This window comes from Ruditapes philippinarum, unplaced genomic scaffold (assembly GCF_026571515.1).
Source record: "Ruditapes philippinarum isolate M1 unplaced genomic scaffold, ASM2657151v2 ctg1958_1_1_1_1, whole genome shotgun sequence".
Lineage (NCBI taxonomy): Eukaryota > Metazoa > Mollusca > Bivalvia > Venerida > Veneridae > Ruditapes > Ruditapes philippinarum.
The window spans coordinates 1-27,473 of record NW_026861428.1 but is presented as its reverse complement, the minus strand read 5'-3'; the positions used below and the strand labels follow the sequence as shown (position 1 = coordinate 27,473).

At 32.8% G+C, this 27,473-nt stretch overlaps 2 protein-coding genes and 1 long non-coding RNA gene across 11 annotated transcripts in view; 2 read left to right on the top strand and 1 right to left on the bottom strand.

Moving 5' to 3' along the window:
• The window catches only part of LOC132715583 (apoptosis-inducing factor 3-like), a 44,846-nt gene extending 33,755 nt beyond the window's left edge, over window positions 1-11,091 (top strand). For 8 of the 9 annotated variants that reach the window (XM_060698595.1, XM_060698593.1, XM_060698600.1 and 5 more), the window contains exons 9-16: window positions 976-1,091; window positions 4,169-4,304; window positions 4,806-4,882; window positions 5,834-5,951; window positions 6,575-6,673; window positions 7,536-7,611; window positions 8,172-8,276; window positions 9,950-11,091. In XM_060698595.1, coding sequence (XP_060554578.1) covers window positions 976-1,091; window positions 4,169-4,304; window positions 4,806-4,882; window positions 5,834-5,951; window positions 6,575-6,673; window positions 7,536-7,611; window positions 8,172-8,276; window positions 9,950-9,983 — 761 coding nt within the window. In that variant the 3' untranslated portion in view covers window positions 9,984-11,091. Of the gene's footprint in view, window positions 1-975; window positions 1,092-2,321; window positions 2,438-4,168; window positions 4,305-4,805; window positions 4,883-5,833; window positions 5,952-6,574; window positions 6,674-7,535; window positions 7,612-8,171; window positions 8,277-9,949 lie in introns of all 9 variants that reach the window. The other variant, XM_060698594.1, reaches the window with a different exon arrangement.
• A 2,355-nt stretch (window positions 11,092-13,446) lies between these two features.
• Window positions 13,447-22,084, bottom strand: LOC132715581 (large ribosomal subunit protein uL18m-like). Its single transcript, XM_060698592.1, has 6 exons — window positions 21,925-22,084; window positions 17,924-18,014; window positions 15,772-15,849; window positions 15,233-15,340; window positions 14,677-14,794; window positions 13,447-13,963 (listed from the first exon to the last, which is right to left on the bottom strand). Exons 1-6 carry the CDS (start codon window positions 22,007-22,009, stop codon window positions 13,733-13,735), a joined length of 711 nt encoding a protein of 236 aa, XP_060554575.1. The 5' UTR covers window positions 22,010-22,084; the 3' UTR covers window positions 13,447-13,732.
• A 16-nt stretch (window positions 22,085-22,100) lies between these two features.
• On the top strand, window positions 22,101-23,986 carry LOC132715582 (uncharacterized). The gene is made up of 2 exons (XR_009623703.1): window positions 22,101-22,252; window positions 23,832-23,986. It is a non-coding gene; the product is annotated as an uncharacterized LOC132715582 (long non-coding RNA).
• Window positions 23,987-27,473: the final 3,487 nt, after the last annotated feature.

The following is a 27,473-nucleotide window of genomic DNA, read 5'->3' as shown; positions in this document are numbered from 1 at the left end:
CTCTGCAGTCAATTATTGAAGAGGCATCTGCAGCCTTCCTCAATTTTTTGAAGGACCTCTGCAGTCTTCCTCAATTATTGAAGAGACATCTGCAGTCCTTTCTCAATTATTGAAGGGACATCTGCTGTCTACCTCAATTATTGAAGGGGCTTCTGCAGTCTTCCTCAATTATTGAAGGGACATCTGCTGTCTACCTCAATTATTGAAGGGGCTTCTGCAATCTTTCTCAATTATTGAAGGACATCTGCTGTCTACCTCAATTATTGAAGAGGCATCTGCAATCTACCTCAATTATTGAAGGGACATCTGCTGTCTACCTCAATTATTGAAGAGGCATCTGCAGTCTTCCTCAATTATTGAAGGGACATCTGTTGTCTACCTCAATTATTGAAGAGGCATCTGCAGACTTTCTCAATTAATAAAGGGACCTCTGCAGTCAATTATTGAAGAGGCATCTGCAGTCTTCCTCAATTATTGAAGGGACATGTGCTGTCTATCTCAATTATTGAAGAGGCATCTGCAGTTTTCCTCAATTATTGCAGTCTTCCTCAATTATTGAAGGGACATCGGCTGTCTACCTCAATTATTGAAGAGGCATCTGCAGTCTTAATCAATAATGAAGGGACCTCTGCTGTCTACCTCAATTATTGAAGGGGCTTCTGCATTTATTCAAGGTTAATGATTTCACTGCAGATAGAAATTGACTTGAAAGAAATTCCACGCACCTTATCATCCTAACCAAAACAAATAATTGCCATCAGCTTTATTGTATATTCTTTTGTATTGTTTTTGTTTAGCTTAACATAAGCTTACTTAAGCTTAATAGAAGCTTTATAACCAAGCTATATAATACACTTAATATAAGCATTTCAGGAGTGACTTCTGGGTAATGAATTTCACAATATATGTAAATGATTCATAATGTACACTTAGATTTTATCAGCTTCAGTCACAATATTATCGGCACTATTCTAGGTATGGAAGTGGCAGCTTATCTGGCCGACAAGGCTAAAACCCTGTCTGTTGTTGATATAATTAAAGTCCCATTCCAACTTGCTCTTGGAGAAAAAGTGGGCGGAGTGTTACAAAAGGTACCAATCTACAGTTATGTCCCCTTATTTCTGAGTCCAAGGTTTTCAAAAAAAAGATCTGACGACCAGTCTGAAACTAATTAGAGCATGCAGTCTGCTCATTTTCATATGAAATATAATAGAAAATTACATTAATAATTTTTCCTTTTTATAGACTGCTCAAAGGGTGACTGTGTACTGAATGGAAAAAAACTGGTTTTCATTGGTCAATTCTAATAAACAATCCAAAATTAACCAATGACGGAGTATATAACATTTGGTGAAGGCTTTCATTGGTTGATTTTGAAATTTGAAGTTTTAAATGGCCCAATGGCAGTGCTTATTATATTTGGAGCAGGATTTTAGTGATTGATTTAAATTTTCAATATTAGAAATTGACCAATGACAGACTGTGTAACATATGGAGACTGGTTGTCACATCTCAAGTTGGATTTTATAACCTTGGATTTTGGTATATGGATGCCAGTACTCCATCGCTTTAGACTGCTTATTAGTTATTTGCTTTCAGCATCACAGCTTTAGTTGCTAACACACAATACACAGTTATATAATAATGTAACATGTCTGATTCTGTTTCTACAGAGTTTGTAGGTTTGCTTTTTTATGTTCACGTAAAATTCTCATATGAGCATAATTATAGTTTCTGATTTGATCAGGACTTCACCTTTCATACAGTTTCTTAAAGCACAATTATTTAAGGGCTGTTTTACATTTCATGGAATTTTATCGCTGGATAGAGTTTCTGGTTGATTTTAGGTTGGTGTCTCGTACTGGTTGGTTCCAGGAACAGTTCCAGTGTGTGTCTATATATTCACTCATCCATGGACACCACACATATGATCCTATTCCTAACCCTGCTATATCTATCTAATGGACTTGTCTTGCATTGAATCTGGGACAGTCCATTGTTAATTGTAGGGAATATCAAAATGCTAAAAAAAAGCAGCCAGCAGCAAAGAGTTCTGTCGTGCTACACCATGCTACATGGATGTGCACCCTTCAGGCCTGGATCTTTACTAGTGCCTTTGGCAGTGGTCCTGATTGGAGCTAGCATTTAACTCTTAACCTGCTTGGACTTCTAAGTGAGGATCGAGCTCTGGCCACCAGTTTAGAGCCAGGCAAGCCTGCGCTTCTGTACAGTACTGACCAGGCTCTATACTGTAAAAGGCTAGCATTTAAAAAGTTAGACAAGAACTATGTGGAGTAAATGTTAATTTGATATATCTGTAGGGCTAGAAGTGGCTTCGTATATGTCTGCAAAAGCGAGCAATGTTCATGTTTTGTGTCGCACTGATTGCCCGTTAGAGAATATATTCGGAAAAAAAGTTGGGCAAGTATTTAAAAAGGTATTGTTTTGGATTGATATATTAGAGTTTTATTTATGGTAGCATATAGAAGATTTATTAGTACAGTTATATTTTCTTTGCACCCTTTGTTTTTCTGGCATATGAGATTATTATTTACAGTCAGTACAGTGTATAATTATATCTTTCTGCCGAAAAAAAACCCACTTCTTAAGAAGCCTGTGTGACTATGCATATAGACTTAGGGTTTAAAAACTTTTAAATCCAAACCTTGCAATAGACTTACTCAGGAACTAAGCATATTTTCAGTTGCTTCAGCTAGTTAACGGGGACAAACAAATTTTAATAGTTACAACTTCAAAAATGAGTGCAGCAGTGTAGTGCATAGTGGAGCCATAGCCGTAAATGTGAAACTATAGCCATAAAAGTTTGTTTGTTCCAGGGGATTGGCTTGGAAAAAGCCACATTTGCTTAGTTCTGGATAACAATTTTTGGGTTTAAAACTGTTTAAAGGATTAAGTGTACTCATTTACATGTTCATGCTGCATGTTAATTACTTGCAAACGTAATCCTTCATGAGGCCAGAATTTTACAGTTGAGCTTTGCATGATTCTGAAGTGTTTACATTGTTTGACAAATAGCATTTATATAAAACCACTCATGCTAGACTAGCCAGATTTTAAGTGTTCTTATTCCAAGTAACATTGCATGTTAGTTTAAATTGGAAGGCATAGATGTAATAGTAAGATATCTGTACCCAAACCTCAATTTAGAAACAACCCTTGTGTAAGGGAGAAAAAGCAAGAAATTTTGCATTATATTTTACAAGAAGTATTTATAAATTCAGTGTTAATTCACTCTTTATTGTTTATACTGTAATTTTAATTACATGTATATATAGATGTATTTGATTGAAAAAAAAATCTGCTGTAAAAGTTTTCGTTTACAAGGGTTGTCTCTATCTCGGGTTTTGTTGTACAAGTTATTTTACACTTTATAGTGTAGAGTTCTTTTACATAAGTGAGCGTTTCAATGAAATAAGCCTTCTCAATGCAAATTATATTTGGGAAAAAAGATTAGATCAATGTTCCCTGAATGTGTAGCTTACTCTCCTTTTACCTTGCAACCTCCCCCAAATGTAAACAGGTCTAGAAGAAACATGTTTTTAACTTTTTATTTTAAAGAAAGGTATGAGCAGGGCATAAAAAACTCTTGTAAATGATAGCACAGAAACAATTTTTAATTAAATATTTATGAATATATTTTTTTCAAAAAGCAATATCTCACTAAACATTTAAGTTTGTGAATATTTAAGCAAATTTTTTTTTACATACATTATTCATAAAAAATCAATGTTTAAACAAGAATTTAATCCTTAACATAAACTAATTTTAGAGGAAAACATGGAAATGTTGGAACAAATTTAAAACTTTGTTTATCATCTATTAGATTAATGGGTATTCACTACCATTTTTCAAGGTTAAAGATAAACACATTTTGTCTCTGTAGTAAATTAAATCAGTGTGACATTATTTTAATGTTTTTCAAAATATCGAACCAATTTGTCCTATGCATGAAATACTTATGCTTTTTACTATTTTTTACTTTCCAGTATATTTAATAATGATCTTTCTTTGTTCAAGAATATCCAAACAAGTTACATGTAAATCTTTATCTCAAATATTCAATATCAAGATGAATAATCCCTCTCATATTTAATATTAACGTTTTGAGGTCATTGTTTTAAAAGAATTGTTTAACTTTGAATTTTAGATGCATGAGGAGAAAGGAGTTAAGTTCCACTTTGAAGCAGGTATTAAGGAATTTATAGGACAAAATGGCAAATTATCAGAAGCAGTGCTGTCAAATGGGACCAAAATACCAGCTGATGTTGCCATACTGGGTGTAGGTAGGGTCATTTTGGTGTGTTGATTGTTTTGTTGTTGTTTTTGTAAGATACATTGGTTTGAAATATTTATGATATTGGCTGTCAGACTTTTGCATTAAGTGGCAGGTTTTCTTCTATCTTAAATCTTTATCTAGTGGATTATCTTATACATATGCATAGGGTATGTGGATGTGAAGAAACTTTCCTGCTATGTGAAGGGCAGTGGCTCTACTCGGGTGCCTGCTCATACCTTAAATAATGGTAGAGGGGCCCCTGAATTTCTTCCTCCATCCATTAAAGTATGAAAGTTGTCATATGACTCTAATAGTGTTGATGTTGCTTAAAACTTCATATAAATAAACAAATAGATTGACTGGATATGTGACAACACAACATGGTTTTAGTATTTAAATGATAAAACAGTACTTATGCGGTCATTCAGTTGTGTATTTGAAGAGATTGTAAAATTCTGTAAGGTAATACAACACTAAATTTTATGTATTTAAATTAATATATATCTAGGTGTTGTACCAGCTACTGCTTTCCTCAAGGATTCTGGTATTAAAATGACGGATCGGGGATTTGTGCCGGTTAATGAGGTAAAACTATTTTGTTACAATTTGATAAACCTTGATTTAGCGTTCGGTCTGCAAGCAATTATTACCATATGACCAGTGGACCAAAACAAACAGGCACATCCTCGCCATCTGATCATTGTCTGCACTGTTCAGTCAATATTTATCTTGAAATTTTGCCAAAACAGGATGAACGGTTTTATCAAGCTTGAAAGCTGAGTAAGTTAATATTCCTGGTTAGGATTAAGTTACTTTAAATTTTGTTGGAATCAGCAAAAATATTTTCCAAGGAAAAGTTTATGTCCTTTGTTACTTTCATACAAAGATAACACAATAAGAAATTGTACAATGCATTGCAACAGGATTGAAATATTATTTTGGTTAAGTCATTACAGCCTATAATGGATATTTTGTCTTGTTGTATTTGCTTCAAGTCTTGAAATAAGTTGCTGAAACTTATCTTTCACTTTCATCTCTGCTTCATGGTTGAGTCCTAAAAGTATCCAGTACTGGTTTCATAATAGGAAACAGTTGTGATATGACTAGGTCTCAAACCCACCATCTATGCACTGAGTGGCAGACCCTTAACAATTATGCCACCACCGCCCTTAAGCAGTATATCAGGCATATCCCAGCAGACAGTTACCTCAGTGTTAATCTTATATACTAGGGATCGCTACCAATGCTTTTCTTTACAATAATGACTCATAAACATATGCAAAACCTAATTAAGTATTGTACTTTAACAATGACTTATAACATCTTTATATTCAAACAATTACAGTCTGTTGATGCCATCTAGCTCTGATATGAGCACCAAGATGTAAAAGACGCTTACGAAAAATGAGCAGTTACGGTTTTCCTTTATCAAAATTTACAGTAAAAATCCTCAGAGTCTATTATTTTGAAAATATTAGTTCGGTTCAAAACTGAACACAATTTTTTTCAAAATGAAGTACTGCTAATTTATTCTAGAACATGGCAACAGATCAGGCCGATGTTTATGCAGCAGGAGACATTGTTGAATTCCCGCTCTTTACAGTTGGTGGAACAAATGTTAACATTCAACATTGGCAGATGGCCCATGCTCATGGTTTGTATATTTGTCTGCTTATAATTTTTTTAGTGAGAACTGCAATGTATCATAAAATATAAAATCATTTCTTTGTGCTCCAGATGTTCTTGTATTTGGCAATATCTATGATTTGATTTGTTTCTTGCAAATTACGTATACCAATATATAAAAATTGTAAATTACAAAAAATAGTGTATTTATTCACAGTTTTCTAAATACAAGAATGTAGTAAATTTTTCACTGTTTACTAAATACATGTTGTATATTTATTCACTGTTTTCTTATGGAAGATTACAAATGTAAAACTTCATTCTTAACAGTGGATTCGTATTATTATACAAGTAACAACTGGTTCATAAAGACAGTAGAATAACCTCAGTTAAAAGCATGTGACTTTATAAGATGACATTCAGTCTTACACCAGTGCAAACGCTAGAAAGTCTAGTCTGATATGTAAAAATGTATTTATAGATTTCATGATGTGTTAGAATGTATGTATAGATTGAATGATGTGCTCCATTTTTAACATCCCTGATATTGTCAATAGAGTACACTGTTGTTAAAAAAAAATCAAAGTAGACCAAATTTATTGTCTAAAATCAGTGAGAAAAATTTTACAGTAATTTTGTGTTTTGTTATAGGAAGGACAGCAGCTTACAGCATTATGGGTAAAAAACAACCAATCAGAAGTGTTCCCTATTTCTGGACTGTCCAATATGGCAAGAGTGTGAGATACACAGGTAACCTTTTCACTTTTTTGTGATTTTAATTTTTACTTATTTTTTGCTCGACTCTTTGAAGAATAAGGAGAGCTATCCTTGTCCCCTGAGGGTTCTTGTGGGTCATTCAGTTCACTAATTTAAAAGACTTGTATATGAAAACACATTCAAATCCTCTTCTTTTAAACAACAATAATGAACATGTACTACAGGTCATTTTTGTGACAATGACTTTTACATGAAACAGACATTAAAAATTTCCTTACCAACTGCAATGCGCAGAGCTTGGGTGTTGAACAAAGCGCAATACTGTATGGTCCTCTACAAAAGTTAAGTAGATTAAATTCCATGGGTAAAATAGGCTCTTTGTTAGCATGAACTTATATAAGAAGACAAATGTTTTTGTTGGAAACTACAAATGTACATGTCCTAGTGCTTAGATATTTGGATGAGGCACCCACATGACTTTTGTATAACTCACTCAAATGAATTTTCTTTGAATCAGGTTAGTTCATGTGAATATCTTTTTCAAATAAAAAATTGGGTTCACTTATTTTAAGTAAATTATTTTATGAGAAAACATATTAAAACCGTTTTGTGTGAACTAAATGACCTTCTGCCTTGACATTTTGCATTGTTTTACGGACTGATAGCCTATGTTATGGGAATCATGGCAATGTGACCCTGCCACATTGTGGCCCAATGACTTATTTCTACATTGAAGAACTTTTGTGATTTTTTTTCTAGCAAATGAGAGGCCCTCTTGTTATGTTATGGTTCACTAGTGGAAATTATCTTACATCTTAAGGTTATGGGCCAAAAAGAACATCTTGCATATATTACGGGTTATGGTCCATTTAGAACTTCTCTCATATTTTCATAGGTTATGGTCCAGGTTATGATGATGTTGTTGTTCATGGTGATCTTGATGACATGAAATTTGTAGCATTTTATACAAAGTGAGTAATGTTGCATATTATATATATATAGTAGAAATATTAATGTTTGATTTTACAGTGTATAAAATATGTTTAAGATAGAAAATGTTTGTTTTGTAGAAAATGTTTGTTTTGAGTAGTTATATCTCACTGAAATAGTTAATATTTTTCATAGGAAATAGAGTGAAAATATTCTTGTATTCAGATAAGAAAAGGGTTGTTATTGCTTAATTGAAATCACTTGTAACTGTGGTGCATTACTTTTGGATAAGATATCTTCACACACAAAAAATTCTATCAGGATGGCAAGTTATCTCTAGGTTGTTTTATTGAAAATTGAAGGGTTTATTGAAATATCGTATAAAATGGCAGCACTTATCAAGCTGAAACATTGCTTTATAAATGTCTTGTTAAAACCTTTGGCATACATATCCAACACATTTAAATCCTCATAAATACCTTTAAACTACAATCAGTCATTTTTTAAGGTTTCATTATTTGTGCTATACACTACTCATAAAATAACACATACATTATATACATGAGTCTCGGAGTAATGTGTAAGTTTTTATATGTTACAGGGGAGAAGATGTTGTTGCAGTTGCCAGCTTGAACTTTGACCCCATTGTATCACAGGCAGCTGAAATGTTCCAGGCAGGAAAGAAAATATCCAAATCTGAAATCAAGTATGCTTTTTTTCTTAACTGTACATGTATCTACTTAGCTATTTTCATTTTTTAGCTCGACTTTTCTATGAAAAGGGGAGCTATCCTACTCGCCCCGGCGTCGGCGTCGGCGTTGGCGTCACACCTTGGTTAAGTTTTTCGTACCACCCCACTTTATTTCAGAAGTATTACAAGTATGGCTTTGAAACTTACCATACTTGTTCACCATCATAACCTCCATCTACAGACAAGAGTACATAACTCTGTCAAGGTTTTTGACAGAATTATGGCCCTTTTTTGACTTAGAAAGTGTATTGAGCTTGGTTAAGTTTTTTGTACCAACCTCACTTTATTTCAAAAACCATTGGAGGTATTGCTTTGAAACTGACCATAACTTGTTTACCATCACGACCTTCATCAACAGACAAGAGGACATAACTCTGTCAAGGTTTTTGACAGAATTATGCCCCTTTTTGACTTAGAAAATACATTGAATATGGGTAAAAATCCACTTATTGCCTTAACCCTTTGAGATATTGCTTTGAAACTTTTAATGCTATTTCACACATCATTACCCCCATCTGTACGCAAGAGAAGGTAACTCTGTCAAGGATTTGTTTTAAAAATTAAGGCCTTTTATCGACTTAGAATCTTGGTTAAGTTTTTTTGTACCACCTCACTTTATTTCAAAACCATTGGAGGTATTGCTTTGAAACTGACCATACTTGTTTACCATCACGACCTTCATCAACAGACAAGAGGACATAACTCTGTCAAGGTTTTTGACAGAATTATGCCCCCTTTTTGACTTAGAAAATACATTGAATATGGGTAAAATCCACTTATTGCCTTAACCCTTTGAGATATTGCTTTGAAACTTTTAATGCTATTTCACATCATTACCCCCATCTGTACGCAAGAGAAGGTAACTCTGTCAAGGATTTGTTTTAAAAATTAAGGCCTTTTATCGACTTAGAATCTTGGTTAAGTTTTTAGTACCAGTCCACTTTTTGACTGAACTGTTTGAGATATTAATTTGAAAGTTGGAATACTTGTTTACAATCATGATTCCCAAACATGTCCAGGAGAAGGTAATTCTGTCAAAGATTTTATTTGAATTATGGCCCTTAACTGTCAATGTTTTGTATTATAGGCAAGCACTAAAAAAGTCGAGCGCGCTGTCTTACGGACAGCTCTTGTTAAGAAATATGTTTCTTTAAAACTGTTTCTAAATGTCAGAATGTCATGCACTTTGTTCAAAAGTCACAAGCCAGTTTGTCACCCACTTTGAGATTCTGACCAATTACAAACAGTTTCAGTTATCTACTGGAAAGCTTTTACAGTTCAACTTCTATTAAGCAACACCATTAAGAAGACAGTGATTTTGTTTTCTGCTGTGAAGTGTTGTTCTAGAGAGATTGAATTTATTGTAAATGTTTTCTTTCGTAAGAAATAAAGACTTTCGTTGTAAAGAGGTAATTGCCTTACAGAGGGCGCTGCAGTGGTGATACTGTCACATATCTTTTCTAATCTTGCTGTTGTAAGTCATCACTGTAGTGTGGAGCTGATGGCAATAAAATAGTAACTTATATGCTGTTAGAGTTTTCTAAATATATATATAATCCTCAATCTCAATGTTTAATGTTTTCTAAAGATAAAATGAAGTTAATTTATTTATTTTGTTTATTTTTCAGGACAGATCCAAAGTCTTGGGTATCTCGACTGTAGATTTAAAAAAAAATAAAATAAAAAACATTTGAAATGAACATCTGCTGTTTTTTGAAATGAACATCTGCTGTTTTTTTAAATGAACATCTGCTGTTTTTTGAAATGAGCATCTGCTGTTTTTTGAAATGAACATCTGCTGTTTTTTGAAATGAACATCTGCTGTTTTTTGAAATGAACATCTGCTGTTTTTTTAAATGAACATCTGCTGTTTTTTGAAATGAACATCTGCTGTTTTTTGAAATGAACATCTGCTGTTTTTTGAAATGAACATCTGCTGTTTTTTGAATGAACATCTGCTGTTTTTTGAATGAACATCTGCTGTTTTTTGGGAGTATTGGTTATTGAAGCAGGTTAGTTTATTTATTGTGGTGGACATTATTTCTATCTATATAGAAAGTGCAGGTCAACATTGTTCGAATTGTCTTATCTAAAAAATTTAAAGTTTGTTTTATTTTGAAGAATGAAAAACATGGGGACAGTATCACGTGACTTTTTAAGCATTTATTTGTAGGTATGCAAATTGTGAAAATTACCATATGCTTAAGCAAAGTAAATTGTTTTATTGTTTAACTGGAAGAGCTTAATGTTTATAAAGCAAATGAAGGAAAATTTGCATTTCGTGCCATTGAGTAGAATAATTTATGTAGCTCTGATGAATATTATGCAAATATGTTAACATATGATTTTCAAGTGGCATGCCATAGATTAGTATAAAACAATCTTTAAAAAATCAAACTTATGAAATATTTTATATAATTATACAGTTTATATGACTTTGAATATATACAATTATGAATTAATTATACAAAATATGAAAGAATTTTGTACTTTTATCACCAAATGTCTACCCTGTTATACATGTAAATAGAGTAATAGAAAAATAGGTAATTTATGTGGATTGTAAATAAAGATGCTAGATCAAAGCACTTAATTTGTACCCATATCAACATTTTTACTTGGGCAACATTATACACTGTAGGGATGCTGCTTTAATGTTGTATTTCTGTGAGTTTTGTTTATATTCAGGTTATATTTATACAGAAATAATACCATGCTTACAGTATTGTATTTATTTACTTAATCAAAGCAATAAAGTTTATTTCCTGTTTTTGTGTGTTTTTCATTGTTTTAAGCTTATGTGAGCTAAAAGTGCTCAGGGGTGAGCTTTTTAGGTTGTTGTCCACAATTTCTTTAATCATCATCTCCTCCTAAACTTCTTGATGAATTTTGGCATGATACTTAGGTTGTCCTTTACAACAGTTATATAAATGGTTCTAGTCTGATGCAAAAGTGGGTCACAGGAGCTAAATATAGGCTTTAAAAATGAGATCTTTAAAAATCTTCTTCTCAGAAAATACAATGCCCAGAGCCAAGATATATGGCATGTAGTATTAGCTTGTAGTTCTCTTCAAAATGAATATAAATCAGTCCCCTGGGGTAATAAAAAGGTCAAGCAGAAGAGGTATTTTTAGTTTATAAAGACTTATAGGACAATACATTTAAGTCTTCTCTTTATGAAATACTATGCCTAGAGCTTAGGTATTTGGCATAAAGTATTACCAAGTAGACATCTAAAAAAATCTTTGAAATTACAAGGCCCAATTTTTGCATTTTGCATGAAGCATCATCTTGTGGTCCTTTACTAAAGTACATAAATCATGCTCCAGGGATCAAAATAAGGCCATCCAGGGGTCACTTAGTTTATATAATTTTACATTATAAAACAACTGATTAAGTCTTCTTGTGTGAAATTACTATTCTAGAAGCATTTCATAGCAGTCATCTACAAATATTTAAAAAATTATGCAACCTAGAAAAAACATTTACTTGTATTTACCCTTTTTCTAGCATGCATGTTAGGCGAGTGATCGAAAACCATCATAGCCTTGTTTTTCTTAATCATAGATATATTTGTTTGAAAAGAGCCACACCCAGGTGGGGACCACACTCAATTTTTTTTTTACTTCTAAAGTCAAATGCATTGAAGAAAGAAAATGCAATGGTCTTGAAAAATTTTAATTCATATTTCATATTATGACCTTGATGGTAAAGGTCATTCAAAGGTCAAGGTCACATTTGAATTAATCATCATTGGCAGTTTTGTCATAAGTGTTCTTTTGGCCAAGTATTAAGCAAATCTGTACATAAATAACAAAGTAATGACAATTTAAGAAAATTTCAATAACGTGACCTTAAAGGTATATTTTTATTAAAGATTTCCTGTAAAGTCCAAATGTGACTGACCTTGAGACCTAGATCTTGCACATGACAGAAGCTTTTTGTCTATTGCAGCTATAAGCTTATTAAAAACATTTCGGGAAACTGTTTCCCGGGGCCAAAAAAAGTACTAAGGGTAAGCAATTAAAATAGTTTTTTTGGGGCCCAAAGGGAAAAAATGGCTTGCACCCAAAAGGGGGTTTTAAAACCCCAAATGGTCAATAAACCTTAAAACTTTTTGGGTCTTTTAACCCCTTGGGAAATTTTTTAACCCCAAAAATTAAACTAAAAAAAAGTTTGACTCTTGTTTATCTCGAAAATCATCGTGACCGTCAAAAAAATATCGAGATAACGAAATGTCGAGATAAACATATTTGGGTTTGAACAAGGCAGAAGCTGATTTTTACAAAAGACATGTGGATACCTTATGTCAAATAAACTATGATATCTCCATGTCTTCTTTTTATAAGCCTAGTATCGCAAAGTCAATATTTAACAAAGTTACATTAGCGATGTTTACCAGTGGAAAATGGGTGTCTGTGATAAAAACACATAGTGAGGTTTACTCAGTAATACACCAAAATAGTGAAAACATTGTTTTCAGGGTGGTTGATCCGGATATCCTCCCAGGTTAGTTATTGGGCCCTTCTCGAGATTGTTAGACGGCTGTTTGATTTTTTGATGTTGTGCTATACTTTCACTATTTCATTTACAGTTTAAGTCATAATGAATTAATACAGTGTTCGAATATTTATAAAGAACATAAAATTCAGTCATTTTGGACATAAGTCAATCAACACGCTAATTAGATTAATTTTTATAATAACAGCTCAACTTGTTACAAACATAATCATCATTATGACATGCGCTTTTTAGCAATTATTGTCTAGTTTGTGTTTTTCACAAGACGAAAACTATTAGTCGATATAAACAAAGGACAATAGTGTGAAAATAACTGTTGGGGCTGAAATTTTACATCGAGATACTGAAAATATCGAAATAAAAATATCGAGATAAATAAATATATCCAATAAAGATAAAGAAGGAAGAAAATCGGGACTTTCAAAATTTCATCGAGATAACAAAGTATCGAGAAAAGCGATGTCACAAAGTATCGAGAAAAGCGATGTCGAGATAACGATAGTTGACTGTATAACAACACAAGCCAGCCCTGAAATATCACAATGTTTATTTCTCAAATTGCAATTTAAAACGAAATATAAACATTTTTTTAACTCCAGAATCTTGACTTTGAAAGTATATTCTATCATTTTTTTTCTTCTTAAAAACGATATTGGGTATTTTATATCGCACAATCACTCTCAACATCAAATATAAATATTTCACAATAAACTAGTGCATGCTTAAGTTAAATATAATAAATTTTAACTTTTTCTGTTTAGGAATGTATTGTTATGATCATTGATTTTTAATTTTTCCAAGTGTATTAAATATATATGTACGCCATGCAAGAAATTCTAAACTGCTTTCAATCACTCGGAAGATTCTACACATGTCCTGTTTTTCACTTTCTACATCTCAAATTTTGGTGGTCTAACTTTTATCTTACTCAAAGGATGACTACGATGAAGTTTCCTGCCCGACTTCTTATGTAAATACTGGTAACTGGTCTTGTAAACCTTCTGCTCATTCAGCCTGTTATAACCCTCATAATCTATGCCAGGAATTACTTCATGCACGACCTCATCCGGTTCACTTAATTCAATCTCGTTTTCTTTGAGAGCTTGAAGAAAAGCAGCCCTCTGTAATGCATAAATAAACAGCCAATATTACACAAGTAAACTTAGAGAATATTACATGAGTAAGCTTAGAGACTTATCACAGAATATTACACAAGTTAGCTTTAAGAATATTACACAAGTAAGCTTAGAGAATATTACACAAGTAAGCTTAGGGAATATAATATAATTATAAATATAATAGAAGTAAGCATAGAGAATATTACACAAGAAAGCTTAGAGAATATTACACAAGAAAGCTTAGAGAATATTACACAAGTAAGCTTAGAGAATATTACACATGTAAGCTTAGGGAATATGACATATATAAGTAAGTTAAGGGAATAAATAGAAACATAAAATTTGAATTTTTTTAACTAAGAAGTGCTTGGGCACTTAAAACAAAAGATATGATAAAGATATGATAAAGATAATTAAGAAATAATTATATTCCTAGAAATTAATTGAAAATTTTATTTATGCTACTCTTATCCATATTTGGGTGGAAAGCAACGTGTTTCAATTTTGGGTCATTTTTCACAAGATTTATTATTATTCTGGAAAAACAGAGTGAGTGAATGATCTGAAATTTTGCACACAAGTCATTAGTCTAGAAAATTTATTGCCAGTCCTGTCCAGTGGAGTCCCTTTAAATTCAAAGCAGGGCAAATCCATTACACAAATTCAGCTGGTTAAGAGTTAACAAATCGAAAGTAGCGACAAAAATCAACACATACCTTCAAAGAGGTAGCATCATCAGCTTCAGCCTCGTAAAACACCCTCGTGATTCCCGCCTCTAACATTCTTCGTGCTAAAAGATGTCCTATATTACGATTAGCACTTACATCCTGGGCACTGAAATGTATCAAAATACCATAGTTCTTAAATTAAATATTCAGGGAAACAATTTTTTAAACCCTTGTTGTCAATAAGTTTTGCACATTTGTACACAAAGGGGTAACCGTCGCAAAAACCTTCGGCAAGTTCGCCATCACATCAGTCTGACCACACTACATACTATGGTAGTAGTGACAAGTACAACGTATCTACTTCACATAGACCTACTTCAATCTGAAGGCAAAGCTTTTGCACAAGTAAGAATTAATGTTCTTTTTTAGAATCAATTCAACAGTGAAGATCACATATAACATGAAAATTATTACTTGAATCTTGTACATTTTTCTCAAGTTTGATTTTCTTCAAATATTTTGGCTAATCTGGAGGCATGAAGCTTTTCGACAAAGGTCTGTCAAAGTATTTTGCCACATTTGGTTAGAACAGTTATTTACTTACTTATATAAGTATTTTAAAACATTTGGTTCCGAGGATGATGCTTCTAGTACTATCTTCCCTTTCCAATGTTCAATATATGCCTTGGTTTTTTTGGAGTCGTACACTAGCCTACAAAATAAAAATTTCGATATCAATAATATCTCCAAAGACCTCTTCATGTCAAACCTCTGTCATACACTGAAACTAACACTGAGCTCTTAAGCCAAAATTTAATATGGTCTTTCAACATAACATGTCTGGATTTGAATCAATAGAGTTGAGAGAAAAATGCTTTGAAATCAGCTAGCGGGTACCTCAACCAGTTCTCCTACTAAATATGAAGGATACCACCTACTAAATATGATATGACCTTAAGATATCAGTCAGTAAATGAAGTTCTAAGAGAGACTGTAGGACAAACCTGACAGAACAGAAGTATAAAGCTGTGACTTTATGCTCCCTAAAGGCAATCATAATATGCTTAAAAGTATTAGGTATTCTTAACAATCAAGCTAACAAAATAGGTTAATTAAGAACAACAAAAACACCCATATATGTACCTGTGGTAAAAATCTTTTCTTGGTGCCTGAAACTTCCAACCTTTTCTCTTTGGTTCTAATCCCATCTGTTCCAAAGCCCTGAAATAAATAGAAAAATATCTTCATTAAGGATTTAAGACTTGATAAGGATTTAAGACTTTAGTACATAATCAATTTTTGTCTGCATAAGAACATTTCAATAATATGCAGTTTATTTTATAAGAAATTGCAAGGTAGTTATTTTGCATTTTGTTCTGTTTCATATACTTCATCTGTAACCTACAGCGCATGCCGGTATTTTCATAGTTACATGTACATTGTATATATGAATCAATAGGAAAGGTATTCGCAAATTGATACTTTGACATATTGGAATGTTAGCATAGATCTGACCTGCAAGGTATGTCTGCAAGGAATAGCACCCTCAAAATTTATGATTAAGGTCATAAGCAATAAAAAACTAATTTCAGAACAAGCAAATTCGTTGAATTTATATCCCCCGCCGAGTACTGGTTATTATTAACACAACAACTGAAGACATAAGGCTTTATTTATATATTAATCATGGCATAAACTGTAAAATTCTTTGAACTTGAAGCCTTGTACCTTCAAACAAGAAGAGTTTTTAAGTTTTCACTATATACATATAAGGAAAATCTATGACCTCCTGGAGTGGGGCCAATTTTGACCCCAGGGCTAAAATTTGAACAATTTTGGCAGAGGACCTATATGTTATATCATATACCAAATATCAAAGCTCTAGTCCTTGTACTGTCAGACAAGATTTATTAATTTTGCATTTTTGAAACTCCTTTTCTGGCACCGTGTGACTGATGATTGTGATTGAAAATTACAAAATTTTACTAAGTCAAGGGCAATAACTCTAAAAATACTAAAATATATCCAGACGAAAATACCCAGGTGCACAACTGCACATGCTGATCAACATTCCCATAAAGTTTCGTTGAATTCCAGCCATTAGTTGCAGAGAACTACTCCGGAAACGAAATTCGGACAAAATTTTACTGAGTCAAGGGCAATAACTCTAAAAATACTAAAAATATCCTGACGAAAATACCCAGGTGCACAACTACACATACTTATCAACATTCCTGTAAAGTTTCATGACTCTAGGTCAAATACTTTTTGAGTTACATGCGACACAAGTTGAAAATTACAAAATTTTACTAAGTCCAGGGCAATAACTCTAAAAATATTAAAAATATCCAGACGAAAATACCCAGGTGCACAACTACACATACTGATCAACATTTCTGTAAAGTTTCATGACTCTAGGTCAAATACTTTTTGAGTTACATGCGACACAAGTTGAAAATTACAAAATTTTACTAAGTCAAGGGCATTAACTCTAAAAATACTAAAAATATCCAGACGAAAATACCCAGGTGCACAACTCCACATGCTAATCAACATTCCCATAAAGTTTCGTTGAATTCCAGCCATTAGTTGCAGAGAACTACTCCGGAAACGAAATTCGGACAAAATTTTACTGTGTCAGGGGCAATAACTCTAAAAATACTAAAAATATCCTGACGAAAATACCCAGGTGCACAACTTCACATGCTGATCAACATTCCCATAAAGTTTCGTTGAATTCCAGCCATTAGTTGCAGAGAACTACTCCGGAAACGAAATTCGGACGGACGGATGGACGGAAGGACGGACGGACGGACGGAAGGACGGACGGACAACGCCAAAACTATATCCCCCTCCCGATTCCGTCGGCGGGGGATTACAAAAGTTAAATGTAGATGCCTTGAAGGTCACACAACATAGTCAAATAAAAAAAATTTATAAGCTGAATTTGACTGACCATTTGAATGGATGGAAGTGGTATTAAAATGCAATCTAACATACAAGCCAACTCGCACCAACTAAAGCAGAATCTAATGTGTGTTTAACAAGAGCTGTCTGTAAGCTTGACAACAGTAAGAAAAGGGGCATAACTCTGTAAAAAGGTAATGCAGTATGTAAGATAATCTCAGAGAACAAGTGTGTAAAGTTTCAACCCCTTACGTTCAGTAGTTTTGAAGATATCAACTTGCATGTAAAAACTTAACCCAAGTTTGATGCAGATGACGGGGTTAGTACAATAGCTTATCCTATACTTTGAATATTATTAATTACAAATTGTGAAAAAAAACATACATACCTGGGATTCCTATTTGTAAACAATGGATTTACTTCAATGTTCTTGTTCTTTTTAGGATCTTTTGTGCTTAGACACCTGCTACCATTGGCAACTGAAAAATATGGAACACAAAATAAGTACATGTATTTGGAATTATCAACAAGCAGTTTGTTGTCATTGATAATACCAGAGGGCCATGATGGCCCTGAATCTCTCACCTGTCTATAGGCCACCCCGAGATGTTTCATGACAAATACTGAAGCTCTAGCTCTTTGGGGTTTTTAAAAGAAATTTTTTTAAGTTTTTACTATCACATATAGGGAAAAACAATGCCACCTCCCCCCGGCGGGCCAATTTTAACCCCAGGGCTTTTATTTGAACAAACTTGGTAGACACTCATTAAATGATATTTCATGCTTAATATCTAAGCTCTAGCCATTTGGGTTTTTTAATAGAAGATTTTTTAAGTTTTTACTATACACATTTGAGGAAAATCAATGACCACTGGGGCTGGGCCAATTTTAACCCAAGGGCCTTTATTTGAACAAACTTGGTAGACACCCATTAAAAGATGTTTCATGCTAAGTATCTTAGCTCCAGCTCTTTGGGTTTTCTAAAAGAAGATCTTTTAAATTTTTCACTATATACATAAGGGGGAAAAACAATTACATGTACCAACCTGGGGCGGTGCCAATTTAGACCCCCAGGGCTTTTATTTGAACAAACTTGGTAGACACCCACTAGAAGATGTGTCATGCTTAATATCTAAGCTCTAACTATTTGGGTTTTTAAAAGAAGATTTCTTAAGTTTTTACTATATACAAATAAGGAAAATCAATGACCCCAGGGCTTTTATTTGAACAAACTTGGTAGACACTGACTAGACGATGTTTCATGCCAAATATTTAAGCTCTAGCTCTTTAGGTTTTTGAAAAGAAGATTTTAAGTTTTTTATTTCGTTCTGCATGGAATTAAATTCTTTGAACAATTTTTAAAGTTGACTACCAAAGGAACATTCCTATAAAGTTTGGATGAAATTGGCTTAGTGGTTTATGAGGAGATGTCGTTTAAAGTAAAATTTTATGGACGGATGGGCAACGGATGAATGCAGGAGGAAAAGCTATCACAAAAGCACACAATGTCACTTTGTGACGGGTGAGCTAAAAATAGACTTATGAAACAAAACTCATTTTTGTTCCCTACATGATTGATTTAAAAAGTATTCATCAGTTTCTGAAATATCTGCATCCTGCAAGTATAAGACTTAGCATATGGGCTGTAATCAAAGATAAAGAATAGTGTTGGGTACAGTATTTTATCAAGACGTTGTCAGGGCATTTTTCTCCCTGGCCTATCACCATGTGCTAATGTAAGGCCTTATTCCCCAATGCAAAATAATTGTTTTCCCCACAGGTTCAAAAGAAAAATTCAAATTCTGAAAAAAAATTGAAAGTTGTGACACATAAAAGACTTCATATATTCTATGATATACATATGAAAAAAACTTAAATGACATACAGTGATTTTCCTGTTTTATATAACAGACTCTGATTAAAGGCCTCCTCCCAATTGAAAGTTTCTTTAAAATCATGCAGTTTTCCCAAAAATCTGAACTTAAACCTGCTTTTATACTTCTCAAATTAGTAATTTTAGATATACTTTTCCCAAAATCAAGAGGCTAAGGCCCCTTCCCAATTAACTGAGAAAAATCACTAACATATATAAAATTTTCCAATATTTCTAAAATTTCCAAAAATGCAATATATATACAAGAAACATGGCAATGCCAAGAAACCAGGTTTTCAATTATCTCCATTGTAGATAAATATGTTGTATTTGAAATACAAATACAAGCAATAAACAATGTAACTATGTGCAATGTAAAACATGAATAATGTAAGAGGAATTGCCACAGAAGAAGTGTTCACTATATATTCTGTATAAGGAAAAAAAACAAAGGGCCATAATTAGGTCAAAAATTATCCAATCACAAAACCTCTACAATATGCGTCAGGGCACTTGATGACAAAGCTTCTGTGAAAGTTTGAACAAAATCTGTTGAGAAATGTAGGACTAGTTCAGCACAGAAGAATTTGTTCACTATATATTGATAATTCTGTATAAGGAAAAAAAAACAAAGGGGCATAATTAGGTCTAGGGTTTCTTAATCGGACAAAAATCATAATCGATCATCGAAAATAATCGAACAACCCTTTTCGATCAATCATCGATTATATAATCGAAACATTTATGATAACAAAGTAAAAAAGTATAATATACATATCATGCTTTAATATTTATAAGAATTCCATTTCCATGTGACCACCACTTTATCAACTGAAATAAATTAATTTTAAGATATACTATGCTCATCCTTGATAAAATATTTTAATAAAATAAATTCATTAAAATCTATGAAATTATTATGTCTCACTTTCTAAAAAGGAATGAATAAACTATGTATGGGAATAAGTTAAGTTGGTTGATCTGTTCTTAACAAAACTGCCAGTTTTTTTTAATGACACTATATATTGATATTGCAACCACCTATATATAGTGAGTAGAATAATTTTATACATAACATATCTTTTTGTGTGAAGTCAAAACATGTTTATTTTATATTTACAAATAGAAGGTATAGCAATTTTAAATATTTTCTAATGTCAAATTTGAGCATAGTATAACTTTAAAATAGCATGCCTGATTGTCAACTATTAACTCAATGGTCACCAGTATGCTTTCATATATCAATTGAATGAAAATTATTGTTTTCAAACAAAACTGGCTTTAATTTAGAGTGTTTGTTATAATACAGTTAGTCACTTAAGTAACAGCAAAAAAATAAATTTGCCGATGATCGATTATTAAACTTTGTAATCGATCATCGCCGATCGGTTCTATAACCGATCAATTTTCGATTATACTGGATCATCGTTTAATCCCTAATTAGGTCAAATATTATCCAATCACAAAACCCCGACAATATGCGCCAGGGCACTTGATAACAAAGCTTCTGTGAAAGTTTGGTCAAAATCCGTTGAGAAATGTAGGAGGAGTTGCGCACAGAAGAAATTGTTTACGCCCGCCCGTCCGCCCATCCGCCCGCCGACATACCTCAATCTAATAACCAGTTTTTTCCTTTGGAAAACCTAATTAATAAAATTTTCCTATCTAAACTAGGCTTTTTCCCAAAATAGCTTGAAAAGGCCCTGGTTGAAAAGGGAAATATTACATCCTTACAAAAGATAAAGCAACCAAGCATCTTTTCTTCCAATTTGTATCACATGTAATGCCAAATGAACTAACCAAGTTTGAAAGAAATATCTTTTGAAATTTTCAAAAAAAAAGTCCGATCAGACATTTTGACCAGCCTGTATAAAAAGAAACAAATTTATTGTAGAAAGAAAACTAATGAAAATTAAGCAAATAACATGGGGAAGTCAAAGGCTTGGTATAAACTTAATGTGTATATTTAAAAAGAAATCAAATAAAAAACAATTACATAATATAGATGTCTAAACCTAATTTTCAGAAAAATATTTAGTTGACCCCCCCCCCCGGCATTTTTTATGTCACTCAATGATAATCGGCGGGTATTCATTTTTTATGTCACTCAATGATAATCGGCGGGGTATTCCGATAAAAGAAAAATCACAACTTTTTGGCACATTCATAGGCTTTGCCTACTTTCATATTAATCATCAAATTATTCATTATTCACATTTGCAAATTTTACTTTAGAAAAGACTAAAGACATTTTTAAAAAGTTGGAAATTATGAACATAATTTAAAACATGTTATCATCACCTTAGTGTATTCACAGATTACCTCTTTATATGATTTGATAGGAGTTAACCTTTTACTACACTAAACTGTCTAAAGTGATGATATGTTATAAATTATGCACACATGATATTCAAGTATAGTGAACCCCACCCACTTTTTTACAACAACATGTGCAATATTTCTAGACCAATTTAAAAATCATAGAATACTGATTACGTCTTTTCTTTACACTATACCTGTATTCGACAGAGTTTTGCATGAAAATGCAGTTGTGTCTAAAAGTGCAGGTGATATAAGACGTAATGACAAGATTTTATTCATTTTGTGACTTTCCCAAATCTCCTTTTTATTCTGGGGAGAAGTTAATTTCGGCACAGTATTTGCAAGTTTTAAGAACCGTTAAACATGTATAACATATGCGTTACGACATATAAATACACTTATATATATCAAAACGATTAAAATTTAAATAAAGACAAATAGGTTGCGCGTAGAGGACCTTACAAAGAGGTTTTATTTTTAATATTTGCTCCCATCAGAAAACCGGAAACACGTGAAAATGGGGTAAACATAGAAATGTCAAAATAAAATTTCATATTTTTATAACAAAATAGACAATAACAATGATATTTATCAGTCATTTTCTCAAATTGGAGAAGTATTTTGTAAAATAAACATATTTTTTGCAATGACCACTTTATATGTCTCTTGCTTACAGGGTTGTTTACGTAAAAGTTATGCATATTCGGATATTATTTATTTCGGACACAGGGTGTTCAGTAGACAAAAGACTTGAAAGCTAATAAACATTATAGATTTTTAGACAAATTAACATTTATCACTATTGACTTTGTCACACAGCATTGCACTAAATATCGTATGCTTATCTTTTAATTGTATATTAATCTTTCTTTTTCAACAATTATCAACTTTCTTTCTATTGTCTTTCTCATAAATACATATTGTATTGCAAGTGTATTTCTTCTGTAAATTTCTTCTTGAAATTTTTTGCACATAAACCAAATATTCAAAAAGGTGTGGTGCAGTATACATAGATAGATACTTTTAAAGTTTAGCAAAAAGTGTTTTAGATCATGTCATGGAAAGTTTTGCACAGGGTTAGATAATCAATCTGGCCTAGAAATAATTAATGCGTGATTAGAATTATTATGATTTAATGGTAAATGACAATTATATTTTGCCACATATTACCTGTAGGATGATCCTGGGCACTAAGCCATGTTTATGCTCCTCTTCTGTTGACAAACTTCTCCACTTTTTAGATTGACTATTCGATACGAATAAGTAGAGCTATTTTAGTCACCCGAGTGTCAGCTTCGGTGTAACCTCTTATGTTAAAGTTTTTGTAATACCTCAAATATTTTCAATGTCCATTGACATCTGTCTTTGAAACATTGCACACTTGTTCACCATCATAACCACAACTTGTAGACAGGTGGAGGTAACTCTCAAGCATTTTGACAGAATTATGCCCCTTTTTCGACTTAAAATTTACGTTAAAGTTTTTGTAACACCTCAAATATTTTCAAAGTCCATTGACATATGGCTTTGAAACTTTGCACATTTGTTCACCATCATGACCCCAAATTGTAGACAGGAGGAGGTAACTCTATGAAGCATTTGGCAGAATAATGCCCCTTTTTTAACTTAGAATTTACATTAAAGTTTGCATACCACATCAGATATTTTCATATTTTATTGACATCTGGCTTTGAAACAAGTTGAAATTTTATACTCTTCTTTGAGAGCATTATAGGACTCTCTCCAAGTCCTATAACTGTAACATGGATTTAAAGAAAAATTTTGCCCTTTTGTTAACTCAGAAAATTCTACATTATCAAGGCTCTTTTACTATCAAGCACTAAGAATAGTTGAGCGTTGCTGTCCTACCGACAGCTCTTGTTCATGTTGGTCTAATCACTATTACATTTATTAATATGCACATATCCAGCTTTAAATTTATACTGCTATACATGTATTTAGCAGTTAATGTTTTATACTAATAGTGATTTGCTAAAGACTTACAACATATTTTATACTAATAGTGATTTGCTAAAGACTTACAACATATTTTATACTAATAGTGATTTGCTAAAGACTTACAACATATTTTATACTGCAGTGACATAAAGGAGAGTGTTACAGACCCGGTTGGGCGCCGAATCTTGGCTCAGTTCAAGAGTGAGACTGGTGAAATTACTGGCAGCGCATTCGATTTACCAGTTGATATAACAGTTGATAAGCTACAGCTTGTCTGCAATGCTATTTTACAAAAGGTAAATTTACTTTTTAGCTTTAGTTACCTTTAAGGAATTTTTAGAAATTAGATTGATATTCTTCATGTGCCCACAATTTCTGTAGAAAAAGTAAATTGATTGTAAATTTCTTATTGCACTCACATGTAAATTTCTTATTGCACTCACATGAAATATACATTTTTAGCTCGACTATTGATAAGAATAAGTAGAGTAGTCACCCAACCGTCGGTGTCAGCATCACCAGTTATGTTAAAGTTTTTGTAATACCTCAAATATTTTCAAAGTCCATTGACATATGGCTTTGAAACTTTGCACACTTGTTCACCATCATGACCCCAACCTGTAGACAGGAGGAGGTAACTCTATGAAGCATTTGGCAGAATGATGCCCCTTTTTCAACTTAGAATTTACATTTAATTTTGCATACCACCTCAAATATTTTCATATTCTATTGACATCTGGCTTTGAAACAAGTGGAAATTTTATACTCTTCTTTGAGAGCATAATAGGATTCTCTCCAAGGCCTATAACTGTAACATGGATTTAAAGAAAAAAATTGCCCTTTTGTTAACTTAGAAAATTTTACATTATCAAGGCTCTTTTACTATCAAGCACTAAGACAAGTTGAGCGTTGCTGTCCTACAGACAGGTCTTGTTGTACATTTTTTCGAGAAATAAGATTAATGGAGGGTGATTTGTTGTTCTGGTAATCATGCCATTTCAAGTATGATGGAGCCTGCAATTAAACCTATATAAAGCAAATAAAATTAAAATTTGCTGTGACCGTTACAATTACTTTAATTATGTAAAAAATTACATGATAAAAAATGTTCTAATTTGATCTGCACTATCCATTTGTTTTGTTTCAAAGGATTATTGTTCACAATTACTTTGTGTATGTTAATAAAAGAATATTTTTTACCCAACCTGACCAGGAAGTTCAAGGGTGGGGTTTATGTGGGGGGTATGCCCCGGCGTCCTCTTCGTGCTCGGCGTCGGCAAAAATTTGGGGTGTTAACAGTCTACAGTCACATTTTTTTGGAATCATCAAATTTTGTCAGAAATTTAATCAATGAAATACGGGTTTCGGGTGAAGAGGGGTTATCTGGGGTCAAAAACGGGTAAACAGGAGCAAAAAAATAGAAAAACCCTTTTAAACATCTAAGGCTGCATTTTTTCAATCCAAAATTTTGGGAAAATTTTTCAAGGAAAGTTTGTTTTGATGTATCTAGGTAAGGTTCGAAGATGGGTCATTCTCTCAAAAACATAGTCACAGGAGCTAAAAATAGAAAAAAGCTTGTTAACACTCTAGTGGCTGCAGTTTTGATCCAAATATTTTGGAAATTTTGTCAGGAAGGTTGTTTGATGATATCTAGTCAAGTTGAAGATGGGTCATCTCCAGGTCAAAAACTAGGTCACAGGAGCTAAAAATAGAAAAAAGCTTTGTTAACACTCTATAGGTCTGCAGTTTTCATCCAAATATTCTGGAAATTTGTCAGGAAATTGTTTGATGGTTTTTCTAAGTCAAGTTCGAAGATGGTCATCTCCGGGTCAAAAACTAGTCACAGGAGCTAAAAATAGAAAAAGCTTGTTAACATCTAAATAATTGGGGTTGTTAACAAGTCTAGCAGTCCACAGTTTTGATTGGGATCATCATCAAACTTTGTCAAAAGTTTGTCTTTAATAAAAACAGATCAGTTCGAAGATGGGTATCTTGGGTCAAAAACTAGGTCACAGGAGCTAAAAATAGAAAAAGATTGTTAACACTCTAGAGGCCTGCGTTTTCATCCAAAATATTCGGAAATTTTCAGGAAGGTTGTTTTGATGATATCTAGGTCAAGTTCGAAGACGGGTCCCATCTCCGGTCAAAAACAAGGTCACAGGAGCTAAAAATAGAAAAAAGCTTGTTAACACTCTATAGGGACTGCAGTTTTCATCCAAATATTCTGAAATTTGTCAGGAAAGTTGTTTTTGATGGTTTCTAAGTCAAGTTCAAAGATGGGTCACTCCGGTCAAAAATAGGTCACAGGAGCTAAAATTGAGAAAAAGCTTGTTAACACTCTTATAGGCTGCAGTTTCATCCAAATATTCTGAAAATTGTCAGGAAGGTTGTTTAGATGATATCTAGTCAAGTCAAGTTTTAAATAGATCATGTCGGGGCCAAAAACTAGTCACAGGAGCTAAAAATAGAAAAACTTGTTAACACTCTAGTGGCAGTTTTGATCCAAATGTTTTTGGAAATTTGTCAGGGTTGTTTTAAGGAAGGTGTGTTTGATGATATCTAGTTCAATTTTTCGAAGATGGGTCCATCTCCAGTCAAAAAAAACTAGGTCACAGGAGCTAAAAATAGAAAACATAGCTTGTTAACACTCTAGGGCTGCAGTTTCATCTAAAATATCTGGAAAATTTGTTCAGGAAGGTTGCTTAAAGATATATCTAGGTCAAGTTCGAAGATGGTCATCTCAGGCAAAAACTAGTCACAGAGCCTAAAAATAGAAAAAGTTTGTTAAAACACCTTAGCCTGGCTGCAGTTTTCATCCAAATATTCTTGAAATTTGTCAAGGAAGGTTTGTTTTGATGAATTTCTAGGTTCAAGTTCGAGATCATGGTTATCTCCGGGGTGAAAAACTAGTACAGGAGCTAAACATAGAAAAGCTTAACACTCTAGTGGCTGCAAGTATTGATTCAAAATATTCTTAAATTTTCCAGGAAGTTAGTTTTGATGATTTTCTAGGTCAAGTTTTGAAGATGGGTATCTCAGGTCAAAAATAGGTACAGGAGTTAAAAAAATAGAAAAAGCTTTTTACACCTCTTAGTGGCTGCTTTTTTGATTCAAATATTCTGAAATTTTCAAAGAATGTTGTTTTGATTTTCTGGGTCAATTACCTAAGAAGACTGGTCATGTGCTGGTCAAAAACTAGGTCACAGAGCTAAAAATGAAAAAAATTTTAACACTCTAGTGCTGCCCAGTTTTGATCCAAGATTTCCTGGAAAATTGGTCAGGAAGGTTGTTTTTGATGATTTTAGGTTCAGGTGGTTTTGAATATGGGGGTTGTGTCCAGTCAAAAATTAGGTCACATTGCCAATCCCACAAATATGGAAAAATCTTACAACACACTATAGGTCACATGTTTGACTCAGTCGCCATCGAAACTTTGTCAGATGCTTTTTAAACATTGCTTGGGATGCGGTTTGTAGAGTGATGCGAACCAGGGCCATCATGGCCCTCTTGTTTACCTTTTATTATTTATGTTGAAGTTTATTATTATTATGAACCTGAATGAAATGTATTCTGCCTGTTAAATGGCTACATGTCTAAAAAACATATGTGAAACAAAGTTAATCTGTAACAACTAAAAAGAAGAATGGAAAATTTATATTTATTATTGACTTCTAAATATTTTTAAAATTATTGAGCAACCACTTTACCAGAAATTTTTAAATTTATCATGAATTTTTTCACTTATTTTGCCTGGCAGAAACTATTCCAGTCTTTAAGGTCTTTT